The sequence below is a fragment of the Dipodomys ordii genome, unplaced genomic scaffold, assembly GCF_000151885.1.
Source record: "Dipodomys ordii isolate 6190 unplaced genomic scaffold, Dord_2.0 Scaffold94, whole genome shotgun sequence".
NCBI lineage: Eukaryota > Metazoa > Chordata > Mammalia > Rodentia > Heteromyidae > Dipodomys > Dipodomys ordii.
Genome location: NW_012267310.1, coordinates 8137187 through 8160442, shown reverse-complemented (window position 1 = coordinate 8160442; position 23256 = coordinate 8137187). Strand labels below are relative to the sequence as shown.

Genomic DNA, 23256 nt, shown 5'->3' with positions numbered 1-23256 from the left:
TATATTGATCTGCATAACGTTGTTACCCTAGATATAGACTTTACATTATTGTTATACATAGTAGAAAGGTTTATAGTTTCTTAACTTGAATTTGTCAGTGAGAGTATGTCATATATTCTTTATGGAGACAGCAAGCATAATATTTGCTTACAAAGACCAACAGAGTACAAGAAAAATCCAGTGACCATTCCTTTTCTTATCTGTGGGGATAAAGTCAAATAAATATCAGTCTCACAATTCAAAATCACAGTGATTATGATTGTTTTATTTTATTAATTTTACTTTTGTCAGTCATGGAGCTTGAACTTGGGGTCTGGGTGCTGTCCTTGAGCTCTTTTTGCTCAAAGCTAGGGCTATACCACTTTAAGTCACAGTTCTACTTCTGGTTTACTGGTGGTAAGCTGGAGATAAGAATCTTATGGGGACTTTTCTGGCTCTGCTGACTTTGAACTGCAATCCTCAGATCTCAGCCTCCTGGGTAGTTTGGCTTACAGACAGGAGCCACTGGTGCTTGGCAATTTTTTTGGTTTTTTGTTTGTTTGTTTTTTTAAGTGTCAACAGTATTACATGCTGTTTTCAGAACTGTCATTGAACACCTGAATAATTTTGTTTCTATGGTAACCACAGTATTTTCCCAAAGTAGAAAGGAAGCAAGTTTTCTCAAGTTTACTAAGCTACTGTAGTGACTAATTAGAAAAGACATGACCTGTTTCAGGACAATAATAACTATAAGAGATAAACCTAGGCAGCAGATGTTACAGAGTTATTTTTCACTTTATAAAATAGTTTCTTACAAGACTTCACTGGATTAGAATCTCACCAATCATATTTATAATAGAATGAATTCTATGTACTGTACAAAATATAGTGTATAAAATATAATGACAGAATATTTAATTATTTTGGCAACATAGTAAACTAATATACAATTTTCATGACAAGTTTTTAAATTTTAAATAAAACATCCACTAGGATCTATTATATAAATGATGGCCACTGACCCTCAATCTATACAAAATTTAAATTTAAAAGTATACAGATTATAGTACAAACAAGACAAGGAGTGCCAAATAATTTCTAATGTAGCATCTTCAAAATCAGTTTCTGAATTAGATAAAGTTACATATATATTTCCATTTACAAGATATATATATAATATATATATCATATTAATTTATTATTTTTACTATATTTATTTATTATTATTCACTATCCTTGCTATTAATTCAGATGCATTAAATATTTTTATTATTTATTGAGTTGCTTGTCTTCTTTTTTGTTAGTATTGAAGATTTAATCTATGCTCACCTTTGAGGTAAGCATCTACCTTAAAACTTTGCCTTTTCACAAATTTCATTAATGAGAATAAGTTAATAAAATAAAACAGAGTCATGACTGAAAACTTTTTTAGTTCTGCTTCATTATATTATAATTTAGAAACATGTACCTTCCATGGCAGTAAATGAATATGGCAGTCATAAAATGTAATGTATCTCACTAAGTCAAGATTCAGTACTAATGGAATATGTCATTTTCTGTTACAAATATGTCATTTTCTGTGCTGCTGACAATATAGGCAGGCCAGATCTCTGAATGACATTCATAGGGCTCAAGGTCAGTCAGGCAGTTGTGTCTGTCTTTTGCATCCCTAGACTACAGCAGCTTGCAAGAACTAAGTCAAGCTCCCCTCTTGGATTGACCTTCACAGTTATATTGTATGCTTTCTGGACCTTTCTTTCAATAAAGTGCTGTCCATATATTTGCTGGTATTTGAAAGTTATTTAAAAGGGGCAAAGTTCTTTCTTTCAACATTTAGCAATCACACATGGATGCTACTTAAAAAAATGCCAAGCTGTAATCACATATTGATTGTAATTCAAACCTACCTATTTACATACTTTATATGAATGTAGATGCCATTATAATATTTTCCCTAAGTATTTTGCTTTTTAGTGTAGTTACTTTGTAAAAAGAAATAGTTTAAATGATCATTATCAGATTTTTCCAGTTGAGAAGATGGAAGTAATTAAAAGAGGACACAAGGGATATACAAAGGAAAAGCAGACATGACCAACAGATGGCATTGGAAAGGAGATGCAGAGAACAAGGGAAAAAAATCCATGAACTTCTTCATTTAATTGACTCACTATTAATGAATTATGTATATTTGTGAATAAACCAGAGAACTGACAGACTTAAAATTACCAGGGTTGGTTAGATGGGTCTATCTAAATGAGAAAAAATACTGAAAAAGATAAGTATGCATGCATCTAATAACTCAGGTTTGTGTAGTTCTGGATGCTTTTTCTTATAATTTAATTTAAGAACAAGATGAGACAAATCTCTCAAGTCTTGGACAATGAAATTCTCTTGGATATTTTCATATTCCTATAAAAGGATATATTAATTTTAGGTACTCTGACTAGTGTAGGCCACACTTCCCCCCCCCTCAGAATTTAATATTATGTACTCTACCTGTTGGAATTGACAACATTTTCCAAGTTGGAAAAGACAAAAAAATAAATTCTTAAGGAAATGAAAAGTGAAACTATAAGCCAAAGAAAGCAGTGCATTTTTTAGGCATCACATATCTTTTCCTTTGATATTCTTTATTATTTTTACACATTTTCCCTCCCTCCCTACTTCTTTCTTTCCTTCCTTTTTTCTTTCCTTCTATCCATCCTTCCTTCCATTTTGAGATACAGTCTAACAATGTTGTCCAGGCTGATCTTAAACTTGTCACCTTTCTGCTTAGCTTCCTGAGTACTGGGATTAAAGGCATGCAACACACATGTCCTTCTTTGTTCAATAATTTACTTACTAGTAACTAGTAAGTAGGTTATTTCAAATCAACTACTACATAAAAAATCCACATATTAAGGTTACATTTCTCTAAATAGTGAATGACTTATCTTATACAATGAGGACTGGAATTGGATAATAAAACAAAGCAAGGTCCTTCGAAGAATCAAAACCTCCAGGTTGATATCTGTAGTTCAATTAGTAGCTTGTTTGTCCACTGACAAGAAAGGAGTTACAGTGTTTCTCAGAATGACTTGTGAACAGATATCTCCCTGTTCCTTCAAATGATTGCATAGACAAGATTTTCAATTCAATAAAAAATTAAATTTTATGTGATGTCTTTATGATTTGTTTTATGAAGATAATGTTAAAAATAGTTTTATAAATTATTCTATCTTGTGAAACACTGTAGTAAGATCTATTGCATTGATTTATTTTGCATTCAAAAACAATGAGAAGAAAACCACTGGATAACCATCAAATATAAGATTATGTTAATAATGTTGTCAAGTAAAGATACTTCTATTAAGACTTAAGTTTTTCATTTTTTCTATGTTCATTATGGCTGTCCATAAGGGAAATACCAATCAAAACAACACCGAGATTCTACCTCACTCCACTTAGAATGTTCATAAATCAAGGAAACAAATAATAACAGACACTGGCAAAAATGTGGGAAAAGGAGAACCCTATTAGACTATTGGTGTGAATATAAGTGCGTTCAACCATTCTGGGAAGCAGCATGGAAGTTCCTCAAAAAATTAAACATAATACTACCCTATAATTCAGCATTTCCACTCCTTGGCATTTATCAAAAAGACTACAAATTAGGTTATAATAAAGCCATCAACACAACCATGTTCACTATAGCAGTATTTACTATAGCCAAAGTATGAAATGAGCCCAGATGCCCTCAAGTGGATGAATAAACGAAGAAAATGTGATATATATATGTATATATATATATATATATATACATACATGATGAGATTTTACTCATCCATTAGAAAGATATGGAACGTTTGAAATGAAAATTTTACTCATCCATTTTTAAAGAAATGGAAAGACCTGGAAAAATTATGCTAAATGAAGTAAGTCAGGCCCAGAAAGAAAAATGCTGCATGTTCTCCCTCATATGTGGAAGCTGGAATTAGCTTACAAACTAATAAGTAAATGCATTAGGTTGAATGCTAGTATATTCAAATGCATTAACTGAAATATGGTAGATTCAAAGAAGAACTCAAGTAGTGTAATTCCTTATACTTATAAAGTCAAAATCAAAGTTCAACAAAATGAACAACAGAAAATAGGGACTTGAAAGGGGTAGAGTGCAGTTATGGAGAGAGGAGCAGAAGAATAAAGAGAAGAAGAAGGGGAGAATGCAGTCAAGAATTCAATGTATATCCAACAAAATTAAGAAAAGCAAGGGAGGAGGAAGGTTAGAAAAGATAGGTGAGAATATTGAAAGGGGTGTATTTGTAAATTGCTTTGTCAAATGGCAACTCCTTTTTGCAACAAATAAAAATAATTTTATAAAATAAATAAATCCCCTTCTCCTTGGCCTGAAATGCTTAGTCTACCTGACTCCTTAAAAATACATCGTTTTAGAAATGATTGAAATGTCTATATAAAATATGGCCAGATCTGAGAAATTACTTTTCAAAATTTGTAATAGAGGAGTACAATTTTAGTAAGACTCAGCATACCAGAGTTAAGAATTAGATATAAATTTAGTATACTTGTTTTATACATGCATTGTTAAATACTATCTATAATTTTTCATTTCAAAATAATAGTAAGTTACTATTTGCACATGTATTACAGTTCAAAGGGCTTGTTCTGCTACCAAAGAAGCATATCAATACCATTCTAGATAAATCCTATGTCTGTTTTTGTTCCAACTTAGCAAATAAAACTAGTGGCAGTGTTAGAAAATAGTTGACTATAATACTTTTATGGATTATATATACTTCCTCATAACTTTGCTAATTCTAACATGGATAGATTGTAACTAAAGATCACATTTGTAGTCATTTCTAGAGAACTAATTTACATTTTCATTCATATTCTCACTTCAGGAAAACTAATAACATTGATAAGTTAATAGTAATGTTACCATTTTATTTTCAGCTACATACATTAAAAGTATCTTAATTCTTGAGCTCTTAGTGTAAAAAGAAATTTATTAACAAAATGAATATAGAACTCAAAATGTATTTATGATCATGTTATATACCATTCCACATAAAGAAATCAATGCTCTTCAAAATATATATTATAAATATATTTCATTTCTCTATATTTATTTTTGTTATTGTTGTGGTTCTTGTTTTGAGATAGACTAGGTTGGCCTCCAACTCACGATTCTCCTTACTCTATCTCCAGAATGCTGGCATTACAGATACATGCCTGGTTAATTTCATAGTAAAATTCAAATATAAATAACACCTAATGGATTTTAACAGTATATTACATGTATTTATACTTAAAAGGAGAAATTTTCTATGACCTGGTTTAACAAATTATACTGAATCTGACAAAATTCAATCTATACTTATCTATTAGATATATACATTATAGTTTTCACTTGAATACAAATGAATATATTTAGCAAATTATGTTTTATCTATGGCCTTTTGTCCAAATTACTAATTCCTCATTATAATGGATCAGATTTTTAAATGCTTTTTTTTTCTTGTCGGTCATGGGGGCTGAACTCTGGACCTGGGCAATGTCCCTTAGCTCTGCAACTCAAGGCTAGTGCCCTATCACTTGAGCCACAGCACCACTTCTGGCTTTTTTCTGCTTATGTAGTACTGAAGAATCAAACCAAGGGTCTCATGCATTCAAGGCAAGCACTCTACCACTGAGCCACCTTCCAAGCCCTGCTTTTTAATCTTAATGATGACATTTATTTAGATGAATTTGCACCTTTCCCCCAAAGTACAGAAATGGCATTTTAATGTATTGATAGGTATTTTAAGTCAAATAGTTTTATATTCTCTTTTTAAAACAATTCAAACATTAAACATAATACTGCAATATTGTCACTAAAATCTTGAAGTTTATCTCATTCCTCAATAATGATTTAAGTAGCACATGCCTTGGTCCCAAGGCACACATTAAAGGGAATGAAGTTTAGCTCAGAGCATGAGTATACTATAGACTTGTTTTTACTACCAGAATGCATTGAAAAAAGCACATTGAGTAAGATAAAAGAATTACTCACCCAGTTGAGTCTCCTGAATTGTCAGCTTACTTTCCACAGGATACAAAAGCTTAGGTGGCTTATCAGTCAGAGGGGCTGGAAAACAACAATATAACAATGAAAGACTTATAGTTAGGCTGCATGAACTGAAGGATAGACTACAGTTTCTTTTCTCAAAGATGTTACCATTCTCAAAGTAACATCAAAGCACTCTACTAAATAATGACTTCCATATCATAGGTACGACCCTCAACCAAGCTAAAATGCTATTATTCAATTATACAACAGTAAAGTATAACACTTCCAGATTGACAGTCAAATAACACTTGAATTACGGAATCAAGATTGGGCTGTTCTGTAGAACATATGGCTATATTTCAGGAAAATAATTTCAATTTGTTTCTCGTTTTTGTTTTAGAGGTGTGCCCTGCATTGATATTACACACAATACATGTGACTCATATTGCAACCCTATTTTCACATACAGTGTGTTATTGTCCATAATTACATTCTCAGTTTTCATATATTGGATAATATTGCCTCAAATCAACAAATTAGTAATTATTTCATACATACATATTATCTAAATAGGGAAATGATATGGTATTAGCTTTAATATGAGCATGAGCATGCACATCTACACAAAAGAGGATGTTAAATGATATTTGACTTTTAACGTAAACCATTGGTTACTATTATCTGTTATATGTTATAGTATTTATTGGTGATTTGCCTGATATAGTCTGATTTTAAGGTTCTATCCATGTCTGCTCTGTGCTCTTGTCAATTTCAATTATGACCAGAAGAGCTTGCTAGTAAGCATCTTTGAGGAAATATTTCTCATTGCATATTCCATTCTTAGCTAAACTAGACTATTGGAACTTAAGACTAATAGTTCTTCTTCATGAAGCCTTCTCCACCCTCTCTGATTGAATTGCCTAGGTCCCTGGAAACCTGTCACTGCAACTTCTACTTTGTATCAAGTATGGAAATGATCAATTAAGGTTGCTGAACTAAATGTTTTTGCTTTGAGGCCTTTATTCCTTCTTTGCCAGGAGGACATGCCAGCTTCGTTGATAACTGGAAGGAGGATCAAGACAGAATTGCCAAGAGTTGGCTGAATGTAGTTATCACTAGAGGATTCAAGAATTCTAACTGCTTTGGCTGTTTGCCTCCATCTCTCTTGAACAGAATGCATAGTTAGTGCAAACGGATGATGTGCTCCAAGTAAAAAACAAAACAAAACAAAACAAAACAGGGCTGAGCATGTAGAGTCCTTATTTGAAAAGATCATCCTCACATGAAATTGCTTTCTTTAGCTCATTCATATTTGTATATATTATTTTCAACGACTATTACCATTGAGTAAGAATATGCATATCAAAAGGAGAGGAATGTTTAGATAATTTGTGAGATTTATTACTTTGAAATTCTCAGAGACATGATATTATTCTAAGTCTGATTTGTCTTCATGCTTACTGCTGAAAGTAATCTTAACAGATTTGTTGCATTTGTATGTATGTATGTATGTATGTATTTAGCCAGCCCTGGCGCTTGAACTCAGGGTCTAGACACTAACTCTGAGCTTCATTTGTTCAAGGCTAGCACTCTACCACTTGAGCCACAGTGCCACTTCTGGCTTTTTCTGTTTATGTGGTAATAAGGAATTGAATCCAGGGCTTCATGAATGCTAGGCAAGTATTCTACCACTAAGCCACATTCTCAGGGCCAGATTTGTTAATTTTACCATCTAAGTAATCAGACTATTCAATATATTTTGAAAAAATATTTCACTGTCAATGTATCAGTTGTTCCAATTCTAAGACTCTGGTATCAAATGATCTCTGTGAACTTCAAAAACAACTATGATACCAAAATAACTGGCTTGGTAAATTTATTCAGTATATAAAAACTTCTGATTCTATAGTTAAGAGTTGCTAATTTGGTAGTTTGTTTGAAAAGGTAGTTGAAAATTCTCTGTCCAAATACTTCTCCCAGTAGTCTGTGGTAAGAAGGAAAAGATCTATAGAGGAAATTAATGAAATCCATATGTAGTCCATTTGTTCAGAAATATAAAATGATTTTGTGCTACCTTTCATTCAGTGTGCTACCTTTCATTCATATAGTCTACCTTTCATCCAGTGGCATAATGTTATCTTAACACCTTTCCTATGCAGTCATGTGACAAACACCAAGTTAAAATTGAATTCTTCAAATTGAAGTAATGAAATCATAGAATGCTGGGATCAGAGAATTCTGTTTATTGATTTTGTGAAGTTTTCAAACCATATTCCATAAAGACATATGATTGACACAGAACTATTCTGAAGAAAGGGCCAAGAATGACCTGATATTTTATGGTGCTATCCACTTCTTTTTGACAAAAGTGTTTCAAGGGTTATCTTACTTATGTGTACATGATCTCAGATTTCATTATAATTACTTAATGGCATTTGTTGTACAAATTAGTTTCATAGTGACATTTCCATACATGCATATGTTGTGCTTTAATTATATCCATTCTCTCAAATACACTTTCTTTCCCACACCACCCAGAGTATTCACACCCCAATCATTTTCTCCTTCCCTAAAAGCTCATCTCAACTCATCCTTTTTTGTTCTAGTAACCTTCCATAAATGAGAGACAACATGTGATACATTTCTCTCTGTGCCTGGCTAATTTGATAACCTCCAATTCCATCCATTTTCCTGCAAGCGCATGACTTCATTCTTCTTCAAGGCTGAATAATACCCAATGGTGTATGCCACAGTCTTTTTTATTGTTATTGTAAAGGTGATGTACAGAGAGGATACAGTTACATAAGTCAGGTAATGAGTACATTTCTTTTCTAACAGTGTCACCTTTTCCCTCTTTTTCTCCCAGTATTTTCCCTCCTACCCTTCCTCCCTCACAAATTGTATAGTTCATTTTCAACATAGTGTCTAGTGAGATTTGTTACATTCTTTTGTTTCCTCCATAATTTTTGGATACCTAGGTTCTGTAGCTATCTGGAACTGTGGCACAAGGAACAAGGGGATATACATATATCATTCATAAGCTGACTTTATTTTTTTAAGTATATACAAAAGGGTTGTATATCTGGATTATATAGTTCTAGTCTCAGTTTTATGAAGAATGTTCATATTGTTTTTTCATAGTGGCTGTGCAAATTTACTAATACATAATCCCAACAAAGATTTCTTTTTCTACATATTTTGCCAAAATTTGTTGTGTTTTTTTTATTTGTTCATTGTAACTGTCACTCAAGACTACTCAGATCAATTCAGCTGATATATTTTAAACACCACAATGTGCCAGATATTGCAATAGGTGGATTGGAATGTCTTTGGGTTTTGTCTTTATGCCATATATATATATATATATATGTATATATGTGTATATATACATATATATATATATATATAGTATAATTATAAAAGAAAGCCATTCTGGCCTGATTTGAATCTTTTGTTTTAGAGATCAAGAATCTGAGAGCTTCTGCATGGCAAAGGAAATAGGTAGCAAGATCAATAGAAAGCCCACGGATTGGGAGAAGATCTGCATTATTCATACAACAGACAAAGGCCTCATATCTAAAATGTACTTAGAACTCAAAAAATTAAATCCCCAAAAAACAAATCCTCAAAGAAAGAACCACCACATTAATAAGACTTAAAGAGAAACTTCTCTGAAACGTAAATATGAATGGCCAATAAACACATGAAGAAATGCTCAACTTCTCTAGCCATTAAAGAAATACAAATAAAAAACAACATTGAGATTCTACCTCACCCCAATTAGAATGGCTATAATCAAGAAATCTAGTAACAACAGATGCTGGAGGGGATGTTGCCAGAAGGGAACCCTACTGCATTGTTGGTGGGAGTGTAAACTTATTCAACCACTCTAGAAAGCAGTATGGAGGTTCCTCAAAAGACTTCACATAGAACTCCCCTATGACCCAGCAATCCCACTTTTGGGCATTTACCCAAATAATCACAAACAAGACCATACTAAAGTTACCAGCACAACTATGTTGATTGCAGCATTATTTCCCAAAGCTAAGATATAGAACCAAGTCAGACAGACCCCCCCTCAGTATGTGTGTGTGTGTGTATGTGTGTGTGTGTATGTGTGTGTGTGTATGTGTGTGTGTGTATGTGTGTGTGTGTATTAGAATTCTATGCCTCCAACAAAAAGAATCACACTGCCCCATTTGTTAGGAAATGGAAAGACTTGGAAAAAATTATATTAAGTGAAGTAAGGTAGACCCAAAAAACATAGGTTCCATGGTTTCCCTTACTTTCAATAACTAGTATACATCTAAGATAATCTTACCAGAAAGCAGAAAAGTTCAAAAGCTATGTACATATAACCATATAAGATGATGCTAAGTGAAATAAACCCAAAGATAGGGACACAAGAGGTTTTTTTCTTTGTTGCTGTTTTTGATGTGCTATGTTTTTTTGTTACTTTTTTGTTTGTTTGTTTATTGATGGTCATAGGGCTTGAACTCGGCTTGGACGCTGTCCCTCAGCTTTTGAGCTCAAGTCTCGTGCTCTACCACTTGAGCCATGGCACCACTTCCAGTTTTCTGGTGGTTTATTCAAGATAAGAGTCTTACAGACTTTCTTGCCCGAGCTGGCTTTGAACCATGATCCTCAGATCTCAGCCTCCTGAGTAGCTAGGATTATAGGCGTGAGCCACTGGCTCCTGGCCTTTTTATTTCTTTGTATGTTCTTTCTCCTATGGTATAATCCCTGTTTTCACTATATTTCATTCTGGTGCCCTGCATCTTGTATATACATTTTTCTAATTTGGGGAGAGTAAGGGAAATAACAAAATGCTGAAACAAGGATACAAGTTGACCCATTGTGACAATGAGATGTGCAAGACACTAAGTTGAAAATGAATTTTACAACTTCAGGGATGGGGAGGAAGGCGTTAGGGATGTGGGGAGGGAAGGGATGGTAGGGGAAAAACAAAGGACTGGGTAACAACGCTCGATAGGAAATGTACTCATTACCTTACTCATGCAACTGTAACCTCTCTGTACAGTATTTTTACAAGAAAATATTTTAAAAAAGGGAATAAACAGTTGGTCTATAAACAAAGCCAATGAAGTTTAAAGTATTTGCTAGATCTTATCTTCCCAAACTGTTTGTGTACTCTTGGAAAAAAATCTTTCAAGACACTATAGGCTGGGTATAGTCTCCCCTCAAGGCATATATAAGAAGTTTGAAGAGTGAAATATGCAATTAAATCATCATAACCTAAAGCAGAGAGTTTTTCTGTGTATCTAGCATCTTCTGTAAGTGACATATTTGTAGTTGCATATTATGCTATGACATTTATCAGTTTGGAACAATGCTCTTTTGACTAGCCTTTCTGTGGTAAAATAGAATGGAAATTCCACATAATACAACTGCTGAACTACTAGTTTGTCATACTAGCAAAATCACTGAGAAGAAGATCACTAAGGTTAATATGTAACTCAGTTTCACAATCACTGGAAGGTAATAGATTTCATTGCTTTAAAGGAAGAACATGCACATAATTGTCTATTATTTGAATGCTTTTGGCACATTGTGTATATTAATCTAATTGAACTGACAGAAGACAGAACTGGAAAACAAAGCAAGAATAATAATGACCAATCAAAAATAATAAATATACAAATTGAAGAATGTTCTTTATTCATTTGTGGATATAAAACTGGAAAGAAAATGAAGGAAAATATGTATAATTAAAAATCATATCACAACTACACCATCTGATATTTCATTGTGAAGAAAACAACTTGTTTTGGATGGGATATTTTTATTTCTTAAACAGATATAAAGTAATTGAAATCACTAAAAAACCAAAGGAAGTCCAACAAACATAACATCAACTTAATATGTCTTCAAATTGTAGCCATTCTGGATGCTGGTAATTAACACTTATAATTCTAGCTTCTCAAAAGTTGATATCTAAGAACTGCAGTTTAAAGTCATCCTTGGCAGACAAATCCAAGAGACTCTCATCTTTAATGAAGCAGAAAAAATGTCCAACTAGAGACATAGAACAAGTGATAGAGCACAAGTTGTAAGGAAAAAAAAAGTCAAGCCAGAGCATGAGGCATGCGCACACACACACACATTATTATTATTATTATTATTATTATTATTATTATTATTATTATTATCAGTCATGGGGTTTGAACTCTTGGCTGGGTGCTATCTCACAGCTCTTCAGCTCAAGGCAAATGTTCTACCACTTGAGCCATAGCTCCACTTCTGGCTTTTTCTTCTTATGTGGTGCTGAGGAATCGAACCCAGGACCTCATGCATGCAAGGCAAGCACTCTACCACTGAGCTACCTTCCCAGTCTCATAATTATTTTTGTCTATCCAAAAAATCATTATAGCAGAGATGTTTCTCTCAATAGCTATGCATTATATATCAGTTTGTATACCAACAATCTCTTAATTTATTCTTCATGTTATTAGCATTAAAGCTGATAGTCCTTCGCAATAATAGGAGGCCTCTCTCACAGAATTATTGATAGATCTCAGTTGACAAAACTATTCTTTAGTGTAGAAGGGGAATTTTAAAGACATTCATATTGCTTACTTGTTTCCAGTTAGAGGTTAGAGGAATGTTTAGAAATCAGTGTACATGAAGATATATACAAAATTAATTCCTTATCTATGTTAACATTCCCTAACTCTTCATGAAGGGACACCGAGTGTCCTTAATATCCTCATTGTCTGTATGCTTGAGCTATAGCACAGCAAAAAAATATGATCTCGTCTTCTTAAAACAAAAAAATTACAATAAAATAGGAGAAAGAGGACACGATGGTTTAATCATTTGAATGTTTTTTGTTTGTTTGTTGGTTGGTTGGTCATGGGCTTGGGCGCTGTCCTTGCACTCTTCAACTCAAGGCAAGCGCTCTACTGCTTGAGCCACAGCACCACTTCCAGTTTTCTAGTGGTTTATTGGAGATAAGAGTCTCATGGAATTTCCTTCCCAGGCTGGCTTTGAACCATTATCCTCAGATCTCAGCCTCCTGAGTAGCTAGGATTACAGGCGTGAGCTACCGGTGACCAGCTTGAATGTTTTTAAAAGGAGAGAAATGTGCAGTAGCTAGTATAAATATATTTTTCTCTGATGAGCAGCTCACCCCATTAAAAATATAATTTAACTCCTCACATATGTATCCCTCAAATATGATTGAGAATATTCAATATTTCTTCAATACCTATATTCATACTACCATAAAATTTGTTCTTTCAGATTCATAAAAATTATAATGTATTTAGCTAGTTTCATTCTCTACTTTGTTTCTTAAGAGTATTATAGTGAGTTAGAGAAGATCAAACACTTAGGGAATGTCCTAACTCAGTTTGGAAAGCTGGAGAATTTACTATATCGTAGCCTTAGTCTTAAAATACATGAAATGTGTAGACTTCCAATAAGGATCTATGGGACTGTTCAAGAAGGAATTTGTTTAAGTACCTGCATGGACTAGGTGAAAAATAAATCTGTTCCAGTGATATCCATTAATAGGAAAACAGCAGTTAGCATTCTCTGTATCCTGATATGAAAATGATGATTACTATTTCTGAAATAATGCACTAGACATTTAAACAAAGTGTTTAGAGGCCTGAGTTTAAGCCCCAGAACTGGTATGCATGCGTGTGATACACACACACACACACACACACACACACACACACACACACACACACACAAGTTTAGACCTTGTCTTTAAGAATCATTTATACTTCCAACTGTCATTTGTCTAACAGGGAAACTGACTTAACTTTAGAATTTATTTGTAAAAAGAAATTAATAGCTTTAAATGTGCCACACAATGTACTGGGATTTTAAAAGGCTCAAACAAAGCACAGTTTTTAAAGATTGCAATATCTCACAGAACTTGCAATCTACATAATTATCAATGCCTCCATAATTCAATTTCAAGAGCATTTATCTAGTCACTAAAATAGCAAGTATTGAGTTTGAAATAAATGGATGAGCAAGACAAAGTCATCCATAGGGATGCTTATAAATGAGAGTATATCTGCGAGGTACATGGTAAGTACTATGCTCAGGAATTTCTTCATGAACTCATTTCAACCAAATAAGTAAAACTGGTCATAAGACAATAGATTTACTCAGAATACACAGAAGATAATAAAATATGTTTTGTGACAATTCCACTTATTTCTTACATTTTTGCATAGGGCCAGTTGTTCTTATTTTCTTCTATGCTCAAAAGAACTGACAAAACATTGCCTGTATTCCTAGCAAATCAAAGGAACCTTGATCACTAAGACCTTTAACATATGAAGGACTCTATGTAGGATTTCGACTCTGCTTCTTTTGTCCTGGAATGATTTCACAATAGTTTATTTTTAATTAGTATATATTAGGCTTGTAAAACAATGTGTTTAATTATGACATTTTCTTACATTTGATCTCTAGTTGCATCCATTTTCCTAAAGATGACATGATTTTGTTATTCTTTATGGCTGAATAAAACTCCATTATCTGTCTATCTATCTATCTATCTATGAGAAAGAGTGTGATAATAACTATGGGCCTGCAGGTACATGTACCATATGTTGACTTTGATTTCTTTGAGTAATTCCAAGGAGTGGTACCACAAAGTCATTCAAGATAGTTCAAAACATATATGTAAGAACAGGACTTTTGAAACTATGAGAGTAAAACATTGAAAATACTAGCATAGACAAGAACTTTCTGAATAAGACTCCAAACACTGATGAAATGAGAATAAGAATTGAAAAAAAATGGGCATTGTTTACTATTGCCAAGATATGGAATCAACCCAGATCACTCTCAGTGGATGAATGGATGAAAAAAAACGTGGTATATAAAAACAGTGGAAATCTTCTCATCTGTAAGAAAGAATGGTATTATAACATTTGTAAAGACATGGAAAGACTTGGAAAAATTGTATTAGGTGAAGTAAGCCAGATCCAAAGAAACATAGGTTGCATGGTTTACCTCATTTTTGGTAACTAGAATGTGCCTATAAATCTACAAGTAAACACATTGGATGGTAAAAGAAAAAGAAATACACTGGGATATGATAAATTATTCAAGTCTCTATGCATTCACACAGAGTAAGACCAAAGGAGGATCACAAAGGTTCAATAGCTATGTGCATCTGACCATATAAAATAATATTTATTGAAATGAACTCCACAAAATAGAAACAAGAGATTTTTTTTCTTTGCTGCTGTTTTGTGTGTGTGTGTTTCTTGTTTGTTCATTTACCTGTCTTTGGGAGGGTAAGGGAGAGCACAGAAATGGTGGGGCAAAGGGTGAACAAATGCAACAGTGATACTCACTAGATACTATGTTGAAAATGAACTATATAACCTGTGGGTGGGAACTGGAGGGAAAAACTGGGAGAGAGCATGGGAAGAGGTGACATTGCTTAACAAATGTACTTTTTAATCTGACTTCTGTAACGGTAACCCCTCTGTATAGCACCTTTGCAATAAAAATACATGAAATGTTTTTAAAGTATCATTTAATAAAAAGAACTGAGCTGGGCACCAGGGGCTCACACCTGTAATTCTAGCTACTCAGGAGGCTGAGATCTGAGGATCGTGGTTGAAAACCAACACAGGCAGGAAAAGTCCATGAGATTCTTCTCTCCAATTAATCACCAGAAAAGCATAAGTGGCACTGTGGCTCAAGTAGTAGAGCTTCAAGAGCCATGACTGACAAAAAAGGGGGGGGGGAGGTGAGGGACTGAAAAATGGAATTGCAATCAAAGTAAAAGTCTGTACCATAAAGGAAATAATCAATAATGAAGAGAAGGCTTTCACAATAAGGAAAATTTAATCTACCTAGTCATCTGACAAGGAATTAATATCCAGAATATATAAAGGTCACAGAAAAGTAAACACTAAAAGCACAAATAAATCAATCAATAAAAAAAAGCAAAAGATCAGTAAAGATACTTCTCGAAAGAAGTACAAATGTGCTATAAATCCATGAAGAAATGCTCAAACACCCTTCCCCATAAAGAATCAAAGGATCAAGACAACTCTGTCCATATTATCCTTGTCAAAATTGCTAGCAAAGGCTGGTGAGGATGTGGATGAGGAAAAAGAAGCCTTCCACACTGTTGTTTAAAAGAGAAATTAGCTGCCACTATGGAAATCACCATCAATGTTCCTCAAAAACCTAAAAATAAAACTACTTGTTTCTAATAGTGGAACATAGATCTTATGAGAATTGTAGCATATAAACACAATCTCATCGTTCTTGGAGAAGAAAGGAATGGACTTGAGAAAGCAACACATAAAAGGAAAATAAACTTAGAACAAATTAGATGTTTGTTTTTTCCCTTATCTCTAATGCTTTGATGTTTGAAAACTTCTGATTTCCATAACAAATAATTTTAACAATTGTAATAATTGTAATTCACAACAGTCACAAAGCAGAATAAGTCTCAAAGAAGGAGAAGAAAATGTTTACCTGAGTAGAAAAATGCAGCAAAAGTAAAAATAAATAAATAAATAACATATACATACAACATAACATCAAGTTAGGGGTCAGGTCAAAGGATGAAATTGTTAGTATATTTATCAAAATAAATTTATTGAGAAAATCCAAGAAATTAAATATGTAAATTTTGATAACTCTATTTTACTCAATCTGATAGGTGATTATTAAAATAAAATAAAAAGAAATATGTTTGTTCATTTATCAGAAGGTTTTGGCAGAACTAGAGCTTAAAAAATAGGCACTCTTATGTTTGAGCTACATCTTCAGTTATTTTTCCTTATCATTTTTTCAGATAGGGCCTCACAGTTTCATCCAGCTCTAGCATGGAAATGTGATCTTTATCTACAGCTTCTGAATTCCTGGATTTACAGGTGTGTTCATCACTGTTAGCTTGTTGGATGAGAAGGAGATTCATTATATTTTTACTTGGGATGACCTGGAACTGAGATCTTCCTGATCTATAACTTCTGAGAAACTGTGATTACAGGTATGAGCCACTGTATCCATTCTACTCAACAAATAGATTATTCTAGTAATTAAAGCAAAGACAGACCATATTTCTACTTGCATGGAGCAAGCATTCCACAAAGTAAAATACAAAATAAACATTTATATAAATAAATATATAAATATTATAATGTCAAGAATTTGAAATACCATAAATGAAGCAGCTAAAGAGATAGAGACTAATGCAGGGGCTATTTTAGAGAGGACTATTAGGAAAGTTTGCTTCAAAGACCATTTGAAACAGATCTTTCTGAAGGGAGGAAATGAGCCATGTGAATACCTAGAAGGAAGAGCAAATGTAAAGGTGCTGAGATGAGCATGTACTTGGAATAGATGAAAGAGGCCATTATAGCTAGATTGATGTAAGAGATTTGCAGTGAGTTCAGATACAGCCATGGGCAGGCAGGGCCCTATAGAATATGTCATTTGTCCAGAAGATTACAAGTCAGGATATAGTAAAGGCACTTCACAACTGTGTTCATTGCTGCTCTATTCACTATAAAAAGCCATGTTCTGGAAACATCCCAAGACACCCTTTTGTGGATAAATGGATCAAGAAAAATGTGATATATACATATATTATATAATGAAATTTTACTCATGCATAAGGAAGAATATTATATTATTTGCATATAAATGAATGAATCTCGAAACTAATTATGTTAAGTGAAGTAAGTCAAGGCTAGAGAGATAAAGTATACATGCTTTCTCACGTATGTAAACATGTACAGAGCCATACGCATATATACAGAAACACGGTAAATAAAATTTGGCATATGAAGGCAAGACCTTCAGTGGTGCAACTTCTTTGAACAACTAACTCATTGTATAAAAATGAATAGCAGGAAGCTGGCACTGAGGTTTCAGCAGGTCAAGGAGAAAGAGGCAAATGAATAAAGAGAGGAAGACTTGGGGAATGCATTCATAGCTTTCATTGCATATATGTGAAAGTGAAGTATAGTAATTGATGGAGAGTGTGAGGGTGGTCAAAAGAGAGGAAAGTATTTAAAGGGGTGACATTGGTCAAGATGTGTTATACTTGTGAACTGATACATTGAAGTTAAATGTCTTTGTGTAATTGCTACTCTTACTCCTACTCTTAGAAAAGACATGCTTTGTTTAAAGTATTAGACAAATGTTTTGGAAGGCTTCGTGAAGAAGAGAGAGCATAGTATCAGATCTACACCAGATATCTCTCTCAGGTATCTTGATGTTTAAATTTAGGAGGATGGATAGATATGATTAGTTAAGGCAGGAAGACAGGCAGGAAGCTATTAAAGAAATATTTCGTAGAGAATTGATGGTACCATGGTACAGGAGGTACCAAGGGTAGGATTGCTTTAAGTTTTAATCTGTTAGATGTTTACTAACTATTGTTTGTTACTTCATGCCTGTGAGTCCAAAATGATTCCCTGGTTATAAACTTCATAACTAATAGGTGAGTGGCAATGCCATTTAACAAAAAGGGAAGATTTATGTGTCAGTAAGCATCAAGATATAAATTTAAAAAATCAGTTTTGTCATTTTCTTTTATCTGTAGAGACCAATTTCATGATTGATCATTCATTTCTATTTGGAAAAATTGAGCCACTTACTAATGAATTATTGTGAGCCCTTCAAAGACTGAGAAAATGGTCCTTTTAAGTTTTGTCTTCCAGACAATTGTTACTCATGCTTTATGAGATACAGTTTGGCTAGACTTGATTAACCTTTGCTTTAACATCATTCATAATAAAAAAAAGTATAGTCTCAAATTTATTTCTTGTGTCATAGAACCAAGGATTTGCTTTTCCAGGAAACTAAGAAAATTCAGCAGCATTATCTTGGTGCATTGTTTCCTTTTCCTTTTCTTTTATTGTAAAGGTGATGTACAGAGTTACATTTGCATAAGTAAGCTGATGAGTACATTCTTGGTCCACTGTTACATGAAATATTCTCAGCTAACAAATTGAATATCATTATGTTTAATTTAGTGTTTTGGTCATTATCAAAAGATTTATTTTGAAATACCGTTCTAACACGAGTGATGGAATTTTGTAATATGTTGAGAAAGAGGTTGTAAAGACATGTGTATTTCTAGGTAAACAATTAGAAAACTATTTTCATTGTTTTCAAAAGGAAAGCCCTCATGAAGTTCAATGGTAAAGACAATAAGCATGGAGCTAAAGTCAGGATTCGAGGTCTCTATTTTTCACCTTCTGCATTTACCACTTCAGCTTCCACTACTGTTGTCTGTATCCCTGCTTGACATTAATGAGACTCATGGTAGATTGCAAGATTCATTCCTTCATCTACTAAAACCCAATTCTGACCTAGTGACTTTGAGAAAGACATGAAAATAACAGAGTCCATGGGTAGACATAGCCTAAATGAGTGTTTTGATATTTTAGATTTCATTTGTAAAACAATTGCTGCAGTGAAGTTTGCATCAATGTGGTGGAGGATGAATTCTGGTGGCATTTTAATTATCTTAAATACATCTGTGTGTATACTCAAAATGAGTTAAAATAGTGGGGAAAGGAAACAATATACAATTATCTAGTGAAATTGTGACAAACTGTAAGAAAAGGATTTTGATTGATGTAAGAGCTATAATGAATTAGGTGAGCAGGCTAAATATTGTTTCACTTTGCTTGACAGGTAAGAAAAATGTTAATGGTTACTGATTAGCTTTTAAGGACAACAGTCAATTCCAAGAAATTATATGTCTTATAATGGATAGTATCAATGCTGTAGCAATGAGGAAAGTGTGCCAAATTATAGTAGCATAGAATTTTTCTTTTTGTTAAGTAAATAAAAGGGTTTCCAAAAATTAAAAAAAATGATAAATTTTAAGTTATTTAAGAATGCTGCTAAAAGAAAGAAAAGACAAAAATATGAATATTTTAAATTATCTTCTTGGTTTGGTATAACATGATAAGGCACTATACTTCTACAGTATAGTATTGTGTAATTTTTTGCATTTCCAAATTATGTTGAATTGGTTCACAACCAACTAAAAATCAAATTGTTCTTTTCAGAAAACCATCAAATAAACTATTCCGTAAAGAATAACAAAAATAAAATTTTCACAGCAAAAGTTTCCTAGTACTATTACATTTCACTTAGAAGGAAAGTTACTTTCAATCACTGAATGTGTTTTACCAAAAAAATTAGTTTAAAAACACTTTGTTTGGTAGCTGGTAATATGTATACCATTTCAATTTATTATTAATGTAGATAGGACCTCATGTGTTTAATTTTATTGACAAAACATCAACTAGATGCATTGTTTGAAGCAATTCTCAGCATAAATTTCAGGTAAGATACAAGAATATAAAGGACTATATGTATGCACATGCATAGGAAAATTTATGTTTTGAAATATGCAGTTACATTATTTCATTTGATATTACTTTTTCACAAAGAACAGATTGAAAAACTTCTTCAAAATGGCCAGTGAGGAAAGAAATCAAATGATTCTCATTTCTGTTAATAGCCTTCAAACATTCTTGTTTTCTTTCTAATGTGCTTCCTACTAGAATCTTTTTTTCTATATTCTCTGATGATAACAGCCATATTGATGGGAAAGTATTTTGATAGAATTTGGAAACGGATAGAAAGCTCTATGTAAATTCAATAGGCTTGTTCAGAATTAAACTATTTTGAAAATAGCGAAAATTTTATGCTAGGCATGGTTGTATCCTGCTCATAAAAACACTTAAAGGGAACATGATGTCTATCATGGTCTTGTAATCAGAATTCTTTAATGATTATAGAACTTAATAATGGCATATAACAGAAGGTTCTCATTATAACAGTGGGCTGAGACAAAAGTTGGCATTCTAGAAATTCCAGTTACAATGTTAACAACAGAAAATGGATGCCAATAAAGATGTTCTCCTTCATAGTCAAGGTTAATACAAACCAAATATTTAAAATATTTACTAATCATATACAATTTTAGATATATTCTTTAGAATGGTATTTGCCTTTCATAGTAGCCTGAATCCTATAACCCACCTCATTTCAATATACAAATATTTAATTAAATTATTCACCTACTGTATATTACATCTCTTTTGATGAATTAAATTTAATAAATGTTGTATTATATTTAGAAGAAGTAGTACTGTATTTTTCCATATTGTTATATTCAACTTTGACACTTAAATTCTCTTGATCTTTATCAATGATTAAACTACCCTAGGATGATGGCAGGGATTCTTTTGATATTCTATAAATCTAAGCTAACTGCTGAAACTCTGAAGTACCAACATAAGAGCAATATAAATGTGAATTAAATTGCAAGCCAAATGTTGTATCTGATGGTATTACTGCTTATCTAAATATATGTCCAAATAATTAGCCAACTCTTAAACTTTCTTTTTCCTTTCTTCCATTCCTTAATCAGATCCCTCCTTCCTTTATTTTCATCTTGTCTTACTTCCCAAAAATTCTTCTGAAAAGCAGATTGAAGTGTTTTGTTTATTTTATACTGAGTACAGTGAAGAAGTAGCCTTCATTTTTGCTTTATTTTTTTCTACAAAAAGAACAGCTATAACTTACTTAGCTAAAACACCTTGATGTTGTCCTGTTTTGTTTATTGTTACCATTCATCTAACACTATCAGAGTGGGCATTTTAATTTTAAAAAAGATTATTCAAAAGTTAGCCTTCCACAAATGGGCTTTTTGAGAAACTCCAACTCTGTTTAAAAGCTTAACAACGGGTTCCAATGGTGGTTTTCCATTTTTTCATAAAATGAAAGCCAGTCATAAGTCATTAAAAACATAGTTACTATCCCCAAAACAACAAAAGGCAAAACAAAATAGAAGGAAAAACATACCCAAAAGAAAAACATGCCTATGAGCAATGGAGTCAGGAACTCTTTAAATAAAACTTGGTATTCAAATCTAATTATGCAGCAAATGCTGTTATATTACTTTTGCTATGAGCACATAGCCAAGTTACTTGGCAACAACAGAGGTAGTCATTTCAAGCATTTTCTTTGTAGAAATGCAGGAACAAATTGCAAATTGTTCTTAGTTGTGTTTAACACCCCTCATAGCATCAAAAGAGGAGAAAAAAATAAAACAAAATAAAAACTGAAGTCTGTAACAAACAATACACAAAATCTTGAAATTACTGGAACTGAATGATGGATTCATGAAATTTGTTTGCTGTTTTTACTTTTTGTGTTTATTTTGCTTCCAAATTTCCAAAACAATTCAAAGAATAAAAATAATTAGGTTTTGGTAACTCTTGAGTGTCCAATATAATGTACATATCTACATATATCCATATACTAAAAAATTATAAATTTAGACCAACATTTGTCCAAGAAATGCAGTGAACTTGAATTGTATTCATGCCTGCTCTGAGAAATATCACAGTTCGACTGCCTTAGCAAAGTTTGTTCGTATTATATCTTCATATTTCTGTTGCAATAAGTATAATAAAGGCATTTTGTGCTTTCTGAAAAAAAATAGAAAATTAAGGGGGCACCGAAATGCAGGGAAAAGGGTAGACAAATGCAGCAATAATACACACTAGACACTGTGCTCTATCTGAACTATACAACTTGGGGTGGGGGGGGGGAAACTGGGAGAAAGGGAAGGAAGGAGTGACTCTGTTCAAAAAGAAATGTACTCATTATCTGACTTATGTAACTGTAACCACTCTATATACCACCTTTATTAATAATAATAAAAATAATAAAATAAGGCAAAATCTTATTTCCTTAAAATAGAGCATTTGTATTTTAAAAAGTGCTAAAATAAAATAAAGGTGTCAATAAGAAAGAAAATTACCAGTTGTTCAATATTTCTTTGTCACAGAAGACTCCAAATTCTAATACCTTAAAAATAATTGCCACTGAAAATCATTCTTCAGTTTACAAGGCAGATGGGAGTTTCAGCTAATCTATAGCAGGCTTGAATGGGCTGTGTGACTGTCATTCTTGTGTGGTCAATTGCAAGTCAAGTATGTGTGTTTTGTTTCGAGGGGTGAACTTGCTCACTTAACTTACATTTTACCAAGTTAGTTAGTAACCAGTAGATTTGTAAGCAACAAAGTAACATGAGCCAATGGGATTTTTTTTTTTTTGCGAGGGGCGTCCAGTCGTGGCGCCTGAATTCTGGGCCTGGGCGCTGTCCCTCAGCTCTTCAGCTCAAGGCTAGCGCTCTACCACTTGAGCCACAGCGCCACTTCCAGCTTTTT

General features: G+C 33.0%; 1 protein-coding gene across 1 annotated transcript in view; it reads right to left on the bottom strand.

Annotated features, from left to right (window-relative positions):
* The window catches only part of Il1rapl1 (interleukin 1 receptor accessory protein-like 1), a 1198232-nt gene that overhangs the window by 294707 nt on the left and 880269 nt on the right, over positions 1-23256 (bottom strand). Inside the window, exon 6 of the mRNA XM_013026494.1 lies at positions 6032-6106. Within this exon, the coding sequence (XP_012881948.1) occupies positions 6032-6106 (75 nt within the window). The remainder of the gene's footprint in view (positions 1-6031; positions 6107-23256) is intronic.